The sequence below is a fragment of the Heterocephalus glaber genome, unplaced genomic scaffold (assembly GCF_053883595.1).
Source record: "Heterocephalus glaber isolate CG9 unplaced genomic scaffold, H.glaber_assembly_v1.0 deba00001553, whole genome shotgun sequence".
In the NCBI taxonomy this organism is placed as follows: Eukaryota; Metazoa; Chordata; class Mammalia; order Rodentia; family Bathyergidae; genus Heterocephalus; species Heterocephalus glaber.
In genome coordinates this window covers 25,549,094-25,570,084 of record NW_028258344.1, presented here as the reverse complement: position 1 = coordinate 25,570,084, position 20,991 = coordinate 25,549,094, and the positions used below count along the sequence as shown (strand labels likewise).

General features: G+C 33.8%; 1 protein-coding gene across 5 annotated transcripts in view; it reads left to right on the top strand.

Annotated features, from left to right (window-relative positions):
- Zfand1 (zinc finger AN1-type containing 1) overlaps window positions 1-20,903 on the top strand; it is a 37,729-nt gene extending 16,826 nt beyond the window's left edge. For 3 of the 5 annotated variants that reach the window (XM_021255982.2, XM_021255983.2, XM_004841998.3), the window contains 7 exons: window positions 1,898-1,940; window positions 2,769-2,808; window positions 4,684-4,811; window positions 4,900-4,991; window positions 6,249-6,370; window positions 19,519-19,674; window positions 19,776-20,903. In XM_021255982.2, coding sequence (XP_021111641.1) covers window positions 1,898-1,940; window positions 2,769-2,808; window positions 4,684-4,811; window positions 4,900-4,991; window positions 6,249-6,370; window positions 19,519-19,674; window positions 19,776-19,943 — 749 coding nt within the window. In that variant the 3' untranslated portion in view covers window positions 19,944-20,903. The remainder of the gene's footprint in view (window positions 1-1,897; window positions 1,941-2,768; window positions 2,809-4,683; window positions 4,812-4,899; window positions 4,992-6,248; window positions 6,371-19,518; window positions 19,675-19,775) is intronic. The other 2 variants (XM_021255984.2, XM_087190528.1) reach the window with 1 other exon arrangement.
- The last annotated feature ends 88 nt before the right edge of the window (window positions 20,904-20,991 follow it).

Genomic DNA, 20,991 nt, shown 5'->3' with positions numbered 1-20,991 from the left:
TAGGTATTTTATTTGAAACTATTGTGAATGAAATTGATTTCCTGACTTGTTTCCAACTAGGCCATTATTGGGCTAAATTTACTAAAGTTACTGAGTTTTAATGTTGATTGTTATCCTGCTATATGGCTGGATTCATTTATCATCTCTAAAAGTCTTTTGGTAGAGTCCTTAGGATTTTCTGTTGGATCATATCACCTGCAAACTAGGATAATTCAACTTCTTCTTTTCCAATTTGTATCCCTTTAGTTTTTTCTCTTGTCTAATTGTTCCAGCTAAAATTTTAAGAAATATACCGAATAATGGAAATGATGTCTATGTGAATAAAAGTGGAGAGTAGATATCCTTGCCTTGTTCCTGATGTATACTTAATTTCTTGATGTGGAGCTGAAGTTCAGAGTCATGGTTTAAAAAGCCACATTGACCGTTTATCAAACTCACTTCTATGTAAAGGAAGAATTACTTAGACCTTCTTATTCTACAAGCATAATTACCTGGGGGCCCCTTTTGGGTACATTACTATCTTTTTCTATTTTGGCTTAAGATACCCTGGAAAATAAGATCTTTTCAACACAATTGTAGCTTTCTCTAAAGAGGGACTAAACAGGGCCAGGGATTTAGCTCAGTGGTTCTGTAGCCTGCCTCAAAGGCGCAAGGACCCTGTTCGATCCCCAGTACCACAAAAAAAAAAAAAGAGAGAGAGAAACTAAACAGTACCTTCTTGTGTTTACTTTGTAAAAGTGATGCACAATTAGATATGTCCAGCCTGCCTTAGCACTACAGTGTAATTTAATATTAGGTATGTTGAACAATTTAGAAAGTGATTGATTGTATCTAGTAGTTAATGGTTAGTTGCCACATCTGAGAATGGATACTTTTACTTGCTTTCCAAAAATTTAGTTTCTAACTTTGATGCTTGGTCCTAAAGTAGTTGTTTATCAACTGGAAGGAAACAATTCAACAGTTAACTTTAAAGTATCAGTCCATTTATTGAATTTCTGGAATCTCTTTAAAAGCATATCCACCCAGTGTATTCTGGAGCTGAACATATTCAAAAGAAATTAATTGTTGTAATTATTCTTACTAATTATAGTTACTATATTGTTATTCTGATATTTTACACATATCTCATTTGGATTTTATAATTACTTGCTGAGGTAGGTGTGGCCTACAGCATAGATACAGATACAGATCTATAGATACGTGTGCATACTCATATATATACATATATACACATACTCTGTGCTTTGTGTGTGTGTATATATTTGCCTCTCTATACCCATTTATATTAGTTAATAGTACTTTGGTTTGGGGGTATGTATATATTAACATGGCATGGAGAGAAAGATACGTGAACTATATACAATTATCTCACAAGGACACATATACTATATGCTTTATCTTACTATTTATACTGTATATATCTCTCCAGAAGTTTACTATTAAGTAACCTACTTAATAGAGCTATATTAGTAAGCAGTGGAATGAAAAACCCCTAGGTTTTTGGTTCTGTGTTTTTCCTCCAATTGCAGAGTTTTTACAAATATAAGGTCTTCAGAAAGAACACCTAGTAAATCTTGGAAATACAGGGAAAAGAACGAAAAAAGAAAAGAGAAAAATACCACCAAAACTTCTTTTCTCATCTAAGAAAGCTACTACAATATCTATCTCCTATTAGTTTAGTCACTTCTTTCCAGAGTTAATGAAGTTGTGATGACTTTTGTTTAATAATGATTATGTGGTGATATTCTAGAAAATTATTCAAAAAGAGTTCTCCTCCAAAGGAAGGGCAATCCTCTAAGATAAATATACTCTACTGTATCTCCTTAAGATTCCTTTTCTGTAAGAAAACTAAAAAGCAGATACTGACCAGTACCTACCATATTTCCTCCAATTTTAGATTTTCTTCCCTTTGTATGTGATGGTTGTTCAGGAATATTTTGGTAAGTTAAATTTTTATGTAGGATTTGGGAGTAATTTCATTGTTTATAATACAGGGTTAATTTCCAAAAAGTATAATCCTTTGAAATAACTTTAGCCATTAATATATAATAATTACTTGGGGAAAAAAAGAAACTGACTCGTCTAGGCTCCACTTGTGTATATATGTGACTCATCTTTAAACTTGCAGAAATGGGGTGATACATGTGAATTAAAGAATATGGTAAAAAATCTTTATTTTAATAAATGAAAAGAGCCAAGTTTGTAAATTGCTTAAAGTAATATCACATGTTATTTGAACATATCACATGCACAGTAAAACCTGGGTACTAACCAAGGATTTAGGGAAACATAATTAAAGTTTCAAACATCAGGCATTTAATTTACTAAACAGAACACTAAAAGAACAAATCTATTTCAGAATATAATTCACAAGGATTTGTTGGAAGTAAATAAAAGTAATGCATGTTTTTAAATTATTCAACATTGGAGCACTCTGATAGTTTATCTCTGATGATCTTTACTGATTCCTTCAAGAATAAAAGAAATTGAAAGGTCTATTTGTGTTTGTGTTTTCATGCACTTTAAAGCACTCACAGTGAAGGTAATTTAGAGTAATAAGTTGTTTTACCCATATTGAGAACATTTATGCTTTAAAACTTTAGAAACTATAGATGTTCCATCTTTAATTTATCTGGGATTTGTTTTATTTTTACATGAAAAGTTACTAATGTAGTATGAGTGTAATGTATCTTATGGATACTATATTAAAATAGCTTGGCATTGTTTGCATTTAAATAACCCTTTTTTTTTTTTTTGCATTTTTAAAGCCTTGAACACAGAAGCAGGGAATCTCATGGTTGTCCTGAGGTATGTTAATTTTCTCTAATCTGATAATGTTTGTTAGTATTCATGTATTTTCATTCAGAATTTGATTAGATTAAAAGCTAGTCAGGGACTAGAGATTAAAGTTTGATGTCCTAAACTGATTAGGTAAAGAAGATTTTGCTTAATTTAGTATTATTTTTCTCTTTCTTAGAAAAAATGTATCTATTTTGTATTTGCAAGTTTTTATCCTCATAACTCTTATTCCTTAACATTTCTCTTTTAGTAGCCCACTTAGCCTTACACCGTATATTTATGAATACATGTTAGAATTAATGCCATCATATAGTTCTTCTATTTCATTGTTAATTTCACTGCTATGTTTATTTTCATTCGTATCTGGTGATAGGATTCCTTCTTAGTAAGTTTTTCTGGCTCAGTCAGCCCCGGACCACCAGAAACAAATTTATAATCCAGCAAAATCCCTATCCTAATTCCAAACAAATTGATAAATTTGAAAGAGACTGGCAGATAGAAGTCAAAATAACGCTCTTATTACTGATAATGAGCAAACTGAATGGTGAAGCTTAGTGTAGAAACAAAGAGGTCTGCAGAGGAAACTTAAAATTAGGCTTAGTCACAGCAATACTGGACCAGGTTAGCCTTCCCGAAAGCAGTTCAGTTTCAAAAGGAAAAAGAAAGCTGTTTCCACCATGCCTAATGTAAGAATTTTCTTAAACTTGGCAGTTAATTACATTGCATCACTTATCTTTTAGGCAGAGAGAGACAGGAAGTTAAACTGAATCACCACATAGTAAGCAGCATTTGTCTCTCACACTATATAGTTTATACTTACTCTTGCTTACCATTTATCAAGCATTTTATTAGGTATTTTCACATCTGTTCTCTCAGTTATAGAAAATTGAGGATACATGGATTGAGTCAGAATGTGAACCTTTGAAGAGATTTATCTGAGGAAAATAAAAACTCCCTAACATGGTAGCAGGAAATATTCATATTTTGTAAAATTTATTGATGTTTCTTATATCGCTTATAAATCTTTCATGTTTTCTTTTTTCTTATATCATTTTATTTCTACGAATTAACTCTGAAATTATTAGCTCTCATTAATTAAATAATGAAATAAAAATAATTTTAACAGTGGGTCATTGCAACAAATTTGGAAGGATATTCAAGTTAATTCCTACAAATGTAACTATCATAATCCAAAGTAATTTCCTCTGGTTACAAGTTTTAAGCAATTATTTCCCTAATTTATTTAACTCAAGAAATAATATGTAATGCTGAATAGTCTAGCTGATACAAATTTTTTAAAAAAATTATTTTAGCATTACAAAATCTTGTCTTCCTCTGATCTAATTTGTAGCATAGAAAATAATTTATGATTATGAAAATTATCTTTAACTCTGCCTCAATATAATTTTAAAGTGTTCTATCCACTAATTAAGGTGTGCAGTCCCCTACAACTGGTATAGAAAGTAGTTATGACTTGCCATTTGGAATTGATGAGATGGATTACTCGAGCATAATTTCTGTAATCCCAGCACTCGGGAGGCCGAGGCAGAAGGATCACCGTGAGTTTGAAGCCAGCCTGAACTACCTAGAGACCCTATCTCAAACAAAAAAAGCATATTTTATTATGAGGGCATCTTTGTATGAGTCTATTGCAATGTAGAAGATTAAGAGAAGTCATTTCACCTTAGCATAGAAAATAAAGATGCCACAGTATGAAAGTTTAAAACAGCACACTATCACAACATTATCATTTTTATGTAAGAGTATATAGCTTGATCTAATAAGGCTAAAAAAAATGATATGAATGCTGCATTCTGAAATAGATTTGTAAATTTGCTTTAAATGTGAACTATAATGCCATTTTTTCCTTTTTTACATTTTCAGGTGACTGTAATCAGTGAGAAAACAAAGATAGATACAAATGAACCTTACCCATGCTCATTCAAGGACTGTGCTCAAAGAGAGCTTATGGCAGTTATATGTCCTTATTGTGAGAAGAATTTTTGCCTAAGGTGCATCACTTAGACTATTCAAGTTTTATATATCTGTTTAAGTTATATACAAATATATGAAGTGGTATCACTCTTCTGTTGCTCATAGTCACCGTCATCAGTCAGATCATGAGTGTGAAAAACTAGAGATCCCAAAGCCTCGAATGACTGCCACACAGGCACTTGTTAAAGACATTATTAGTAAGTATCTAGAAAGCTTGTTTTGGTGCTTTCCTTATTGCTATAGAGACTATTCCAGAGCTCCTGCCTCTTAAAGCTACTTACCAGTTATGGAATGTATTACTAAATAGGCCCATTGGCAGTAACCTGTAATTTAATGACGTTCTTGTGATGGTGTCTTCAACAAGGCCTACCTGACCATTGACAATTGGTATACTGTGAATACCCCACCAGATGGTCTCTTTTGCTGGGCTGCTTAGATCAGCTTGTTAGCCATTATGGCTAGTTATGGTACTCATAAAATTGGCATAGTGGATTGCTTTCTCTCTAGAATAAAGTCTTATAAGCCTATTTGGGTGTGGTATGAAAACTCTTTGATAATGTGAGGTACCACAAAAAAATTGTCTTAATTACACAGTAAGAAATTTGTCTTAATTACACAAGAAAGTCACTGAGACACAGTATCTGACACTCACAACTTTAAAGAAGAAAGATTTATTTTGGCTTACAGTTTATAGAGGTTTAAGTCCATAGTTGGCTAGCTCCAAGGCAGGGCAGTCTGGCAGAGGAGCATGGCAGAGAAGAAAAAGCTCATGGTATGGTGGCAGGAAGCAGAAGAGTGATCAATGGAGCAGGAGGGAGATACACCCTCCCGGCCACGCCCACAGTGACCCACCTCCTCTTATCAGGCTTCATCTCCCAACCTCACATTTAGCTGTAAACTATGATCCCCATGATCCAATCACCTCTCTAAAGCCCCACCTATGAGCACATGAGCCTTTGGGGCAACATGGAGATATAAACCATAGCCATAACCTTGAGTTAGTCTCTCTGCCAGTATGTTTGTTCAGCAGAATTTTTCATTCTGGATTAAGGACAGTACTAAATCCAAATTTTTTTTTATAGAAGCATTAGTGGCTACATCAGATCAAATAGCCTCATGTTGGAAAGAAACCCAGAGCGGTGAATTTTTTGATATGAAGATTACCCTGATCAGTGGTGACAAACCTATGCTACACATGCCTCAGCAAACTGATCATGGAAAGCTCTGAAAAGTACACCATGAAAGGTTTGCCATCACTGGTTTAGATCAACCTCAATGAAATTTTTCCATTAGCCATATAAATAAAATATTTGCAAAGTGAATGTGGTTTCTGTGCATTGCTGTTGTGTGTAATTTATGGATGGTGCAGGATTATAATTAACAAATGTTTTACTATAATAAAACTGGAAAAGGCAAGTTCCTAATATATTTATATGCCTGTATTTATTTCTTAGATTCCAAGACGGGAGAGACAGGAAATAAACGACGGAAAGGTGCAAAAAACAGCGAAACAGCTGCAAAGGTTGCACTGATGAAATTAAAGCTGCATGCTGATGGGGATAAGTCATTGCCACAGGTTGGTCTCGGAGACTGAAAATCAAAAACATTTCAAATATTCTTGAAATCCCCCTTGTATCAAGTAGGTATTAACTTGAACCTGATATGTATTATTTCTAATATTACATGGCTTACGGTTTGTATAAATGATACTTTTTTTTTTTTAGTTTTTTCACATTACAGAACTCTGTATCCTTTTTCAACTTTTTTCCCCATTCCACCATGTTTTTATTTATCGATGATAATACTTTTAATCTAGTTCATTTATTCCATGTGACTATATCGAGTTCATCTAGACTTGTAATAAAATTCAAATTTTTCCTCTCTTTTTTCTATTATAAACTATTTTACAGTGAAGATTCTTGTGTATCTGTGGAAGAGTTCCTCCAGGATAATCCTTTTAAAACTGCACGATAGAAATTATTTTATCTAGCAACTCAATATATACACCCATACGTATTGAGATTCCTTGACACACTTTTATTAAATGATACTTAGGTTTAGTATGTGTTATGTGCTGTAATATTTTTATTCTTTTTTGTATTATTTTAAAGATTAATGACAAGAACTTACTAGGTTGATTTTCCAACTCATAATGGCTTGAAACCATCAGATTAAAAATGCTACTCTGAGGAATATATATTTAGAAATAGAAAACCTGGGTTATGATGTTGACTCATCCTCAGCTTTACTAGATATTGCCAGCTTCCTATTGTTTGTGTTTGTTCTGCTTTATCTCCTTTTAGGAATGCTTCCAACTGTGTCCATTCTTGGCCATTCATTCTTTCATAAAAATTTTAGGATCACCTTGTCCTGAGAAATTGCAATTTTCATAGGAATTATACTGAATTTTAAAGACAGTTAACGTCCTTAGAGCTTTGATTTATTCTGTCCAAGCCCATGGTTTATATTTTCAACTTTTCTTGAGGTCTTTTATGTGTGTAAGGTTATAATGCTTACCATATACAGTCTTTTGCTTAGATTTATTCTTAGGCTTTTTATAAGTTTTGCAGGCATTGTCAAAATTTTGCTGCTTTTTTCTTTTTAAAAAATCACATTTTTCTATTTGTTATTAGTGGTTGCTGTGTGTTGTTGACCTTTTATCCAACACATAAATTTGGAATGGTTTTCATACTTTGTAGATTTTCTGTGATTGTATCTTCTGCAAATTCCAATTTTGCTGGGGTTTTCCCCAAAATTATCTTTTCTCTTAATCCTCCTTTTATTATTATTGCCTAACTGCTGAGATCTCCACAACATGTTGACTAATATGTTAAATAATATGAGAGGTAGGCATCTTCATCTTTTTTTTGGTGGTAGTGGTGCTAGAGATTGAACTCAGGGCCTTGAGCAAGCTAGACAATACTGTACTTGAATCCTGAGCCGCATCCCCATCCCTTCACCATATTTCTAACTACACTATAAATGTTTCTAAAGATTCATCAACTGTTTTGTTTGCTGTAGTCTCTGTCACGCTAACAACACTTCTTTCTATTCCTAGTTTCCTAGCAATTTATATAATAAATGGGTGTTAGGATTTACTATAAGTTTTTCTCTTACATCTAGTAAGATGATCATTTTTCCGCTTACCAAAGTGATAAATTATGTTGATTGGTTTTTGTGTTGTTAAATCAGCCACATAATTCCAGGGTAAACCACCTGACTTATAGATAAATATTTTAAAATGCAATGCTAAATTTATTTGCTAATTTTTTAAAATTTAGTATTACATGACTTTATGTGTACCAACATTATACTCTTTTCTTTGGGTTAGTTGTAAAGATCAGGATTATAACGCTCAGGTGTTATAACCTTTAAGTATGTTATTTTTTTTTAGGGGAGAACTTCGAATACTATTCCAGTGTGTTAAATAGTTTTTGGCTTAGATGATCTGTTTCTTTTGAAGTCAATTTTGGTAAATAATATTTTTCTAAAAAAGTTCTTAGATATAGATTTTCCAGTTTGTTATTATGAAGTTGTTCATGTTATTCTCTTATAAGCCAGACTCTCTATTGTGTCTTTAATCATTCCACTTCAGTCTTAATATTTATCATTTTACTTTTTTGTCTCTTAAATAGTCTTGCTAGAGATGTCTATTTTTTGTTAGTCTTTTCAAAGGACCATGTTTTATTTGTATTCATCTATAGTGTTTGTTTTGTGATTCAGTATTTTCTGCTCAGAATTTCCTTCTTTCTGCTGTCTAGATTTTATGTCATGTTCATTTTCCGACTTCTCACATAGAATGGTGAATGTATTTTCAGTGTAGATACTTGGGTATCGTTTTTTTTGGTAATCTTTTTTTGATACAGTTTCAAACGCAGAAGAGTTGCAAGAATAGTACAAAGAACTTTAGCATATTTTTATACTCAAATGTGCGAATTGTTTACATTATTCCCTATTTCCTTTATTTCCAGTCTCTGTGTGTTTGTGTATGAGAGAGAAGGTGTGTTGCTAATTTTTGGTGTTTCTAAGACAGATGTGATATTAAAATCTCCAACACTGGATGTGTTGTTGTCAATTTTCTCTTGTAATTCTAAAGGTTTGTTAGGTTGTGTATTATTAGGCATTTATAGTTTCTTCAATTAGTGGATCTCTGTGATTGCACCTCAAATCCTGTTTTGAATTATAATATTGTTTTACTAGCTTTCTTTTGGTGAATATGTAACTATTATCTCTTCATTCTTTTATATTCAACTTTCCTGTGTTGTTTTGTTTTAGGGGTGTCTCTTGTAAGCAGCATATAGCTGGAGTTTTTTTAATCCAGTTTGATAGTATCTCTTTTATAGGTGAGTTAAATCGATTTATATTTATTGTGACCACTGATATGTTTGAATATATTTCTTCCATTTTATATTTTATGCTCATTATCTTTATTTTTTTCTTTACTATCACCTTTTTTCTGGTTTGAATTCTCTATATCTCCTCTTATTTTACTGGTTTGGAAACCATTGATTAGTTTTCTATTTTTAATGATTATCCATAGTCACTTTTCCACTTTTAAAACATTTTATTAGCTGTTTTTAAAATTGTGAAAGTAGTGCATTTAACAAATGTAACTATTAGATATGTGTAAAAAAGAAAAAAGCCAAAGACATATTCCTTGTCCATCATCCATTTCTATCCCCTTCAAGTAGTAATTCTCAACGCAGGATGATCTTGGCAGTGTCTGAAGATGTTTTGGTTGTCACAAGTAAGGACACGATGCTATTGGTGTCTAATGGATAGAGAGCATGGCTTCTACTAAGCGTCCTATTGTGCACAGGAAAGTGCAGCAGAATTTTCTCTTCCAAAATGTTCCTACTAAAGTATGGTTCAGTAATAGAACACTTGACTAGCATGTGCAAGGCTCTGAGTTGAGTACCTAGCACTGCAAAAAACAAAGAACAAAAAAATGTTAGCACTGATAAAGTTGAGAAGACCTACCCCAAATTATCCAATAATATTACTTTAGTTCTTTTTGTTCCTTAAAACATGAGAGTAAAAACTTTCGAAGCACTTGACTTTGTTCTAGGTGCTGTTTTGACGTTTCGTCCTTCTAACAAGCTAATGACATATGTATTATTACAGATGAGAAAACTGAGGTACAAAAACAGATTAAGTTACTTGCCAGTAACATAAATTATAGAGATAACTACAAATTGAAGCAAGGCTTCAGAGACTATTTTCTTAGCAGGCTTAGCAGTATCTTATGGAACATTCCCCAGGTTTGTACATAGCTTATCCTCCTTAGCACTAATGTTTCTGTATGTGTGTGTAAATATAGATAACTAAGAGATATATGGGTACGAATTTATTTTATATATATATATATATACACACACACACATATACACACACATCCATAGGTCTAATATATATGTATACATACATACTGTGAGTCCCATGTGTTAGAAATTATTCATCCATCTCAATTTTATGATTATTATATCCAATTTTTTTTTTAAACTCAGTATTTTCATATTATCACTCTGGGTCAAGTATCAGAACAAATGCCAGACTCCAACAGATAATGTTAAAGAGTATGAAAAATAAGAGATAACACAATATGGTGTTAGGCAGAAAGTGCTTTTTACCTCCCTCCCTGAGCACAGGATGTAAGCTGAGAATAATATAAAATGAGAATTTGGCTGATTTTTTAAAGCCCTCTTTGCCTTTTTCATAAGGATTTTTAATCCTGTTTGCCTTTTCCACCTAGAAATTCTGTTTACTCCCTGCTCATGAGATGCCAGTAGCAAGCACATAACTTCTTCAATATATTCTGGAGTGATTTCTATGAAGTTAGATGAAGTAAAGTTTAATTTCTAATCAACATCTAACAAGACCAGATTTTAAGCTTGACTCTGAATAGTTCCTAAACAATTTACTTTGGCTTTGTATTATATGACGTGTATGAATTTGGAGTGAAATATTTTTATGATATTATCTTCCTAATAATCTTTATATGTCTTTTCATTTATTCAGGTCATGTTTTATTACATTCTTATTTTTTTCTTTTGTACCCGGGGTTAATCTCGGAGATTTATACCCCAAGTCCTTTTTTATTTTTAATTTTGAGACATGGTCTCCCTGAGTTGCCCAGGCTGGGCTCAAACCTGGAGTCTTTCCTCCCTAGCCTCTCAGAGTGCTGCATTTACAAACCTGCGGGGCCGGGGATTTAGCTCAGTGGTTCCGAAGGACCCGAGTTCGATCCCTGGTACAAAACAAAAAACAAAAAAAAAAACCTGCGGCATCACACTCAGCTTTCTTCCTTATTTTTATCACTAATTATTTTATGGTTTTTGTTTTCACTTTGAATAGAATATTTCCCCCTTCCTCTATATACAAAATACCTCTAATATACAGAAGAAAAAGTCTTGCTTTCTGTGTACGTCTTATTCAGCCATTTTATCAAATTTTAAAATTAATTTTAGGGTTCTTTTATTATTGCTATCTTCAATTTCCTAGGTATACAGTTACATGCCATTAACAAATAAGGATCTTCTTTTCTTGTTCAATTTTATGTGGTATTCTATCCTGACTAAAACAAGAAGCTTGACTTGCTTTATCTAATTAAACATCTCCTGTCGCATTTTCTTCAGTAACATATACAAATTTTTAATTCTAGCTGTTTATACCAACTTTTTTTATTTTTAACTTTCTCCTTCCCTTTGGGCTCATTTTTATTTTTGTTAAAGTACATCCTTCACTAGTTAATTCGATGAAGCTCTTTGGTGGTAAACTGTTGCTCTTTTTTTAATCTGAAAAAGCTCTTATTTTTGCCCTCACTTTTAGGTGATCATTTGTTACACTTTCTCAGCCCGTTTCATTTGCTGCTTATTAGCCTCTGTCCTCTGTTAAAGAACCATCTCCTGGTGGCCTCATTCCCACTTTATGAATGATCTGTCTTTTTTGGTAACTTTTAAGATTTTAATCTATGATTTTTTTTTTTTTTTAGTTTCAGTGCAGTGCTTTTAGGTATAGATTTATTTTAAGTATTCAGCTTGACTTTTAAAGTTACACTTTTATGTTTTCATTTTGAGAAATTTGTAGTAATTTTCTCCCTAAATATTGCATCTTAGACATATTGTAGAGCTCTATGATTTGTATCTTTGTGTCTCTTTATGCTGTATTCTAGATGATCCTTAAATCCATCTTATAATTACTTATGCCTTTTTATTGAGAATTACAGAAATTTATCCTGTGTGAGTTTCTTTTTTCAGTTACTTTATTGAGCTGTTTGCATTGTGTTGAGTACCCTTGTAGATGCTAGGAATGAAAAAAAAAAAGACAAAAATCTCTGCCTGCAGGCGCATTACAATCTAGGGAAGATAAATCAGCAAACAAAAAAAGTTAGCAAATAACAATTTCAAACCCAGGAAAGCATGTAAATAGGTAATGAGAATACCTCTTTTTTTTAACCAGAACATGTTTACAATACATAATGATTACATTTATCATGACGATTTAGTATTTTTTTTTTTTTGGTACTAGGGATCGAACTCGGGACCTTGTGCTTGCGAGGCAGGTGGCGGAACCACTGAGCTAAATCCCTGGCCCCTATCTTAATTCTTTTTACATCCTCTTTTACTCCCTTCCTTCCCAGCTGCATTTTTTTCTACCTTACCTTCTACCTTCCTTTTTTCCCCTTTCCTACCTATTATCTTTTATTTTGCTCTTTATTTACATTTTGGGCTTATTATGTAAGAGAAGCCATGGAATGTTTAAGTATGTGTGTCTGGCTTATTTTACTTGATATTAAGGTCTCAAGCTACATCCATTTTTGTACAAATGACTCAAGTTTATCTTTATGGCAGAATAGTACTCTACTGTGTATAAATACCACAATTTTTTTAATCCATTCATATGTTGATGGACAGATAGGCCACTTCCAAATGTACCTGTTGTGAATTGTTCTGTGAAAAGCATAGGTATGTACCATTATAATACGACGTCTTTAACTCTTTTGAGAAGACACCTAGGAAAGGAATGGCTGAGTTGAATGTAATTTCTTATTTTAGTTTTTTGAGGAATCTCCATATTGACTTCTATAATGACTGTACTAGTTTATATTCCCACCAGCAGTGAAGAAGGGTTCCTTTCCCCTCTACCAGTCTTACCATCATTTGTTATTATCTGATTTCTTTTTTTTTTTTTTTTGGTACTGAGGATTGAACTCGGGTCCTCGCGCTTGCACAGCAGGCAGCAAAACCACTGAGCTAAATCCTCGGCCCATTATCTGATTTCTTGATTACAGTCATTCTTTCTGGAGTAAAATGGTATCTCAATCTTATTTTAATTTGCATTTTTCTAATGACCAGAGATGTTGAACATTTTTCAATCATGTATCTATTGGTCATTTGTATTTCTTCAAAGAACTATCTATTCATTTCAGTTCTCATTTTTGATTGGGTTCTTTTTTGGAGGAAGTTTAATTTTTTTGAGTTCTTTATATATTTTAGATATTAGTCCCTTGTCCAAGGAAGAGCTAGCAAGTTTTTTCCCATCCTGTAGGTTGTCTCTTCACTCTGATGGTTATTTCTTTTGCTGTGCAGAAGTTTTTCAGTTTGATAGGGTCCCATTTGTTGATTCCTGGTGTTATCTCTTATGCAATTGGAATTCCACTCAGAAAGTCCTTGCCTATGCCTATGTCTTTAATATTTTTACCTCTTTTATCTTACAGCAAATTAAGTGTTTCTGGTTAATTTTTAGATTTTTGATCATTTTTTATTTGTTTAGTGCATGGTGAGAGTTATGGGTCTAGATTCTTTCTTCTGTATGTGTATAACCAGTTTTCCCAACACTATTTTTTAAAGAGGCTATCTTTCCTCCAATGTAAATTTTTGGTCCTGTTGTCAAAGATCAGGGAGCTGAATGTGCTTGGAGTTGTGTCTGCAGCTAGTATTTTGTTGAGGATTTTTGTGTCAGTGTTCATTAAAGAGATTGTTCTCTTTTTTGTTGTTATCTTTTGGAATCTTGTTTTCTTTTTTGGAATCAAGGTAATGCTAGCTTCTAGGAATGACTTTCAGAGTACTCCTTCCCTTTTGATTTCATGAAAGAATTTGAGGAATAGTGATATTAGATCTTCCATAAAGTTCTTGTAGAATTTATGTGTGAATCTTTTGGGACCTGGGCTTTTTTAGTTGCTAGTGTTTCATATTACTTCTTTAATCTCATTGTCTGATATTGGGTAATTCTTGGTTCAGCTTTGGTAGTTCATATGTATCTAGGTATCTATTAATTTCTTCTGAATTCTCCATTTTACTAGAGTACAGGTTCTCAGTGTAGTTACTAATCTGGATTTTGACAGAGTCCATTCTAATTTAACCTTTTACATTTGTAATTGCATTGATTAGGATCTTTTCTTTCCTTATTTTGGTAAGATTACCTAGGGGTTTGTCTATTTTGTTTACCCTTTCAAAGAACCAGCTCTTTGATTGATTAAAATTCTTTGTATTTTTTTTTTAGTCTCCATTTCATTAATTTTTGCTCTAACCTTATAATTTCCTTCCTTGTAATAGCCTTGGCTTTGGTTTGTTCTTACTTTTCTAGGACCTTGAGATGTATCAAGTTATTTGAGCTCACTCTGCTGATGTGGGCCTTCACAGCTATAAACTTCCCTCTTAGGACCGCCTTCATTGTGTCCCATAGGTTGGGGTATGTTGTACTGACATTGTTTGATTCTTGGATCCAATTTCTTCTTTGATTTTTCTGTGTTTAATTTATGATTTCTAATTTCATTGCAGTTTGATTTGATAATATACATGGGATAATTTCAGTTCTTTTGCATTTAATTAAGCATGTTTTATGGGCTAGCATGTGGTCTGTTTTGGAGAAAGTTCCATGTACTACTGAGAAGAATGTGTATTCTGTTGTTGTTGGATTGAACACTCTGTAAATAGCTATTAAGTCCATTTGTTTGAAGGTTTGGTTTAACTCTGATTTTTTTTTTGTCTTGCTGATCTGTTTGTGACAATTAGGTATTGAGGTTCCCCCATTATAATTGTGCTGTTGTCTGTCTGATTTTTATATGTCTAATAGTGTCTATGAAGTTGGATGTGCTGGCATTTGATCTATATATGTTTATAATTGTTATATCTTCCTGTTGAATTGTTTGCTAAATAAATACATAGTGATCTACTTTGCCTCTTCTGATCAGTTTTGGCTTAAAATCTACTTTGTCTGAAATTAGGATAGCTATGCCTGCTGTTTTCCAGGTTCTGGTGCATAGGATACTGTTTTCCATCCTTTGATTTTTAATTTGTGCATTTCTTTTTTTATTAAACATGTTTCCAGTATACTGCATATCATTGGGTTTTGTTTCTTGATCAATTCTGCCAATCTGTGTCTCTTGATTAGGGAAATGAGACCCTTCACATTTACAGTTATTATTGAAAGTTATATACTTATTCCTGTCCTTGCATTTTCTGTTGCCCCACTCCACCCTTCTGCTTAACTGTTCACCTTGCCTAGTGTATTCATTCTATTAGATTTTTTGGCATTGTTGGCTTCATTATCTCTTTCTAGGATATCCCTGAGAATTTTTTGTGGTGCTGGTTTGGTGGTCATGAGTTTTTTGTTGTTCTTTGTCAAGGAAATACTTATTTATCCATCAATTTTTTTTTGTACCAGGGATCGAACTCCAGGCCTTGCGCTTATGAGGCAGGTGGCAGAACCACTGAGCTAAATCCCCGGCCCTATCCATCAGTTTTGAAAGAACATTTTGCAGGATATCTAGGTCTAGGTGAGAGGTTATTTTCTTTTAGGGCTTGAAATATTTCATTCCAAGCTCTCCAGGCCTTGAAGGTTTGGGTTGAGAGGTCTGCTGTAATTCTAATGGATTTATCTTTGTAAGTGATCCGTTGCATTTCTCTAACTGCTTTCAAAAGTCTGTCCCTATGTTGAATTTCTGGCATTTTGACTGTGATGTGACATGGAGAGGTTCTCTATTGATCATGGCTATTTTGGGTTCTCTGCATGTTTAAATCTTTCTCAATATTTGGAAATTTTTCTGCTATTATTTCTCTAAACAGGTTTTTTTATACCCTTTGTGCTGTCTTCTGATTTTCCACATATTCTAGTTAATTTTAGATTAGTCTTTGTGTCATCTAGCAGCTGCTGGATCCTTTTCTCATGTTCTCTTGTTGTTTCTAAGATATCTTTGAGTAACCAGTCTTTGCAAGCATTCCTATCTTCTGTTTTTTATTTTCTGTCCTTACTTTGGTCACTTCTGCTGCCCATACTTTCAATGTAATTTTTAATCTCCTGGATTTTTGTTTGTAACCTTCTCATAGACTCTAGTTCTTTGATAAACCAGTAGAGTAGAATTGGCCCAGCACCCAGTTCTCTGGGAATGGAATACTACAATACTGTAGTATTGTTGATGTCAAAATGGTTATCCGGGTATTGGCATACAGAGAAAAACCTATTAATAGCAACAACTATGCAACCCCGGCTATATCAAGTAAATTAGCAATAATGATATTATCTAACACAAAGTGGATATTAACATACTATAAGAACTAATAATGTACCACCTCTAGCCTTAGAGAAGTGATCTACAATTATTGCATAAACCCTAAGATAAACCAACTATTGACATACAGCAAATGTCTACTAAATACAATGAACTATCCTCCACTGATGATAGAATTCAATACTAGTAACATAGATTTAATTATCTAACAATAAAGCTTAGTGATTATACTATTAAAGATAAAGAGGGTTGGAAATGGGAGAATGCCAAAAAGAAAAATGGAAAAATTAAACATTGGGAGATGAGGAGAGAAAAGTGAGACAAAGGATCCTTCTATAGAGTAGAAGGATATTTATAGAATTAGATAAAGGTAACAGCAAAAAAAAAAAACACAGCAAGAAATTGAACAAAAAGAAAGAGAGTATGGAGAACAGAAAATAGGCAAAAAAAGGAAAAAGAAAACAGGAGTAAGGGAAAAAAAAGTCCACAAATAGAGAAAAACTTTTTTTTTCTCAGTACTGGGGATCGAACTCAGGACCTTTGGCTTTCGAGGCAGGCGCAGTGCCATTGACCTAAATCCTTGGTCCTTTTTTCTGTATTTTTGAGTGAGTGGTTTCCTTTTCAGATCTGCAGTTTAGGAGTCCAGCAAGTCTAGCTTTTTCTACCTAATCTTACGGCCTGCGGGTTTGAGATGTACCCCCTATTCCCTCTGTTTATCCGAGGCTGTGGCAGTATCCACACCAAGATGTATTCTTGCTCACATAGGTGGATAGAAAAAGCAATCAGACCTCAGATCTGTGCTAGATGTAGGCAGCAGGGCAAGGGTTCAAAGTGCCCAGCAGGCACTTTCAGAACTTGCTGTTTTTGAGCACAACTCAAGCAGGGCCTGACTTCTCACCGTGGTGAGGGGTGGGGCCCATGTCCTTCCCCACCTGCATTTAAACTTCTCAGAGGATCTCTTTCTAGCATTCTCCCTTTCCAAGTCTGTCTCCATGGCACTGTCTCACCAAGTCACTGGCAAAGTAATACTGGAGTGCTGAAGTGAAGTTGTTTTTAAGTTGTTCTGAGTCTTAGATTTAAATAATCAAGCCCCTTCCCAAAATAGCACCTGATCAAGGCATTCTTTGGTTATTTGGCAGGCACCTATGCTTGAATCCCTCTCTGGCTGTTTCCTGCTGTTTGGAAGGAATCCCCTCAGAGCAAACTCTTGTGCTGTTTTAAGTTCAGTTTTCATTTTCCCATGATAAGTTAATCTTCAGTTTGTGTTAAATTTTAGTTTATTGAGTCCATATGTTCATGTTGAATAAGAAGTTCTTTCTGTATTTCTCTCCCTACCCTTACATACCAGTCCCAGTGTACCAATTTCGTGTTTTTTCCCCCAGCTTACCTACCCAGAACTTCATTGAAATACAGATTTGAGATTGGAAGTTTGTATTTCTGATCAACAGAAATTTTTAGATTATTACAGATGTACTTACTGAGCTGAAGTCCTGGGCTTTGTTCACCATCACAAGGTTTTACCTACGGTTTTCTGCTCCCCTAAATACTGACTTGTATAAGTGGTGGCCCAAGTCAACACTGAGCAGTCACTCTCCTTTCCTAGAGCCTAGGTTGCACATCATCCTCTGCCTCCCAGCAGTGAGCTGACCTGGGAACTGATCTTCATCTCAATCCAACATTCCCATTCACCCCTAGTCTGAGCTTTGGACTACCTCCTTCCCTTGTGGAGCCCTGACAGCTAGTGCTTCATTTTTTATTTCAGACATATTTATCTTTTTTAAAAAATATGAGATTATTATATCTTTTTAATTTTCTCTTTTAATATTTTTGCTCTTATTTGTTTTTGTAACAGAGTGTGTTTCATTACAGAATTGGCCCAAAGCTTGAAATTTCCAGTGATTTTTTTTTGTTTTTTCTTCAAGTACTTGCTATTTGTAATACCACTGATCTTCTAAGATGGGAATTTTTGATCTGCTTTTTTCTTAAAGTAATTGTGATCTTTCCTTAAAAACTTAGAGATGCCTGAGTTATTATCACAATTTTTATTGAAGCAGGAATTGATCTGTAAAGCCAGCACTAAAGCAGTTTTTAGGAATGAGGAAAGAGCCTTTTCTTCCCATTATTTCTTTCCAGCATTCACTTTGTTTTGTTTTTGAGACAGGGTCTTGCTGTGTTGGCCAGCCTCACCTCGAACTCTCAATCCTTTGCCAGCCTCCCAAATGTAGCTGGGATTATGGGAGTATGACAATCCTATATTTCCCTCATTTGTTAATCAAAAAAATACAGTATGAGGAGGCAGGATATAGAATACTAGATAAACCATTTCTGAATTCCTATTTTGTTGATGAAGTATTTATCTGAGGTTTTATTGGCTTTTTAAAAAATTCTGCTGTCTAAATATGTAGTAAAGTCATTCTCATGGAAAGAAATGAATGTATCAAGAATCTTGCAAGTGACGGAAACTTGATTCCAAATAGTAGCATTAAAATAAATTTGTTAGCTGGGCACGGTGGTATGGGTCTATAATTCCAGCTCTTCTGGAGGCTGACGAGAATTCCAGGTTTGAGACCAACCTCAGTAATTTAGGGAGATCCTGTCTCAAAACAAAAAATAAATAAATACAGAGGAATGGGATTCATCATGCTAAAAGTGTCCATCCATTTTCTTAAATTCTCACTTTATATGTTGAACTCATTTTTTCCAATTTGAGGCTACTTTTTCCATACTGATTCAACAGTGGCTAAGGGATGTAAGTGATAATGATAGACAACTTCAGATTAACAGGACTTTTAAAACTCAGAAAAAGCCAGGTGTGGTGGTGTCATCTGTAATCCCACCACTCAAGAGGTTGAGGCAGGAGTCTCAAAAGTTTGAGGCCAGCCTGGGCTATATAAGGAGACCCTGTCAAACAAACTCAGAAAAAAGGAGAGCTCCCTCCAGTTTTTGAACATAAAATCTTAGGAAAAGACCTTCATTAGCCCAAGTTAAGTCACGTATGTACCTATCTTTAAACAGTTTACCCTTGCCAGGGTCGGGGGTCTTATGCCCATGCATTTAGGTGGATGCTGATATACTACGTGACTGGTCCTCCCACTGAAACTTACATCGCTAGATGGTAATCCTTCTCTAACCGGAAGAAAAGAAGGGATATCATCAGACAAAAATGGATGTCTTACTTCTTATATAATCTGTATTTTAACTTTTTGTTTTTATAGGCAGAAAGAATTTACTTTCAGGTTTTCTTACCTAAGGGGAGCAAAGACAAGAGCAAACCTATGTTCTTTTGCCACCGATGGAGCATTGGAAAGGCCATAGACTTTGCAGCTTCACTTGCCAGTCTTAAAAATGACAATAACAAATTAACAGCTAAGGTAACATCTAGTCATAATAATTTTCCCCTAAAAGTTTTAGGATATTCTGTGCAAGCAGCATGTTTGTTTATTATGGTGTGATTTTATTACTCTCTCAACAGAAGTTAAGGCTATGTCATATTTCTTCAGGAGAAGCCTTACCCTTGGATCATACTTTGGAAACCTGGATTGCTAAGGAGGACTGTCCTTTATATAATGGTGGAAATATTATTTTGGAATATTTAAATGATGATGAGCAGTCTTTAAAAAATGTTGATTCTTACTTGTAAAAGTCATTCAAAGTTAAGCCAGAAGTCACAAGGAAAATACTATGTACCTGTTTAGTCAGTTTCTTTTACCACAGATACTATTCATTTTTTAAAGGTTGCTTTTTAATTTTTTTCCACTGTGTCATAATTTACATTATCAATTTTCTGTTAACTTTTGAGTTTTTGTGTTTTAAAGTTTATACTAATAATTGTTAGCAAATAGTTATATTTAATTAGTTTTTTTATTAGGTTATGCTTTAGAAATATCAGTATAGATATACTGATATATACATATACATACAGTTGGTTAATGCCAGCTATTGCTTGGCTGTGACAGTGCTCCATGTCATCTTCCCTTCAGGATATAAACTGCAAAACAAACCCCTTTTAGGGACTTTCCCATTCTTTTGACAGAGAAAGAAGATGGCAGATGTGTTTTAGTTGAATCTCAAATGTCACATGGTCAAGCCTAGTATAATAGGGCCAGAATGTATAACCTTAGTATTGACCTACACCATGATATATAAATTTATGTTGTTTATATGAATTATTGAGCCTTGGAGATTATATCATTCACTTTTCTAAATTTTTGAGTGAAGACTCTCAAGCATTGGATAGGAAAATTATGTTCTTGGTTTCACCTAACTGCACTGGGGCAGATTTCTGATCAATGACTTCCTTGAGTTGGAGTCATCTTTTATGTTTGTATGAATGTCACAAATGAGAAGAAAGATGGAATAGTTCACCCTCATTATAGTTTCTCTATGTATCAAAGCAAGGCATATGTTGAAAGCAAGCACATTTTACCAATGAATTGAAATAAATGCTCCTGACTGGTGGTTTTTGTTTATACCCAATAAAGATCTCTATAGAAGGAAGAGAAATTATTTCTATTTGTTCTTTGTCCCTTTTCTGTTCTAATTATCATGGACATGTACAGTGACTTTGGGTTTAATTACAGGAATAAACTCAGAATGTTCATTTGGTCTATTTCATCTCTTATTCTTCATATTATTCTCATGTGAAGAGCGTAATGACTTCCAGGTTTTATCGGGGTATTTGTATATTC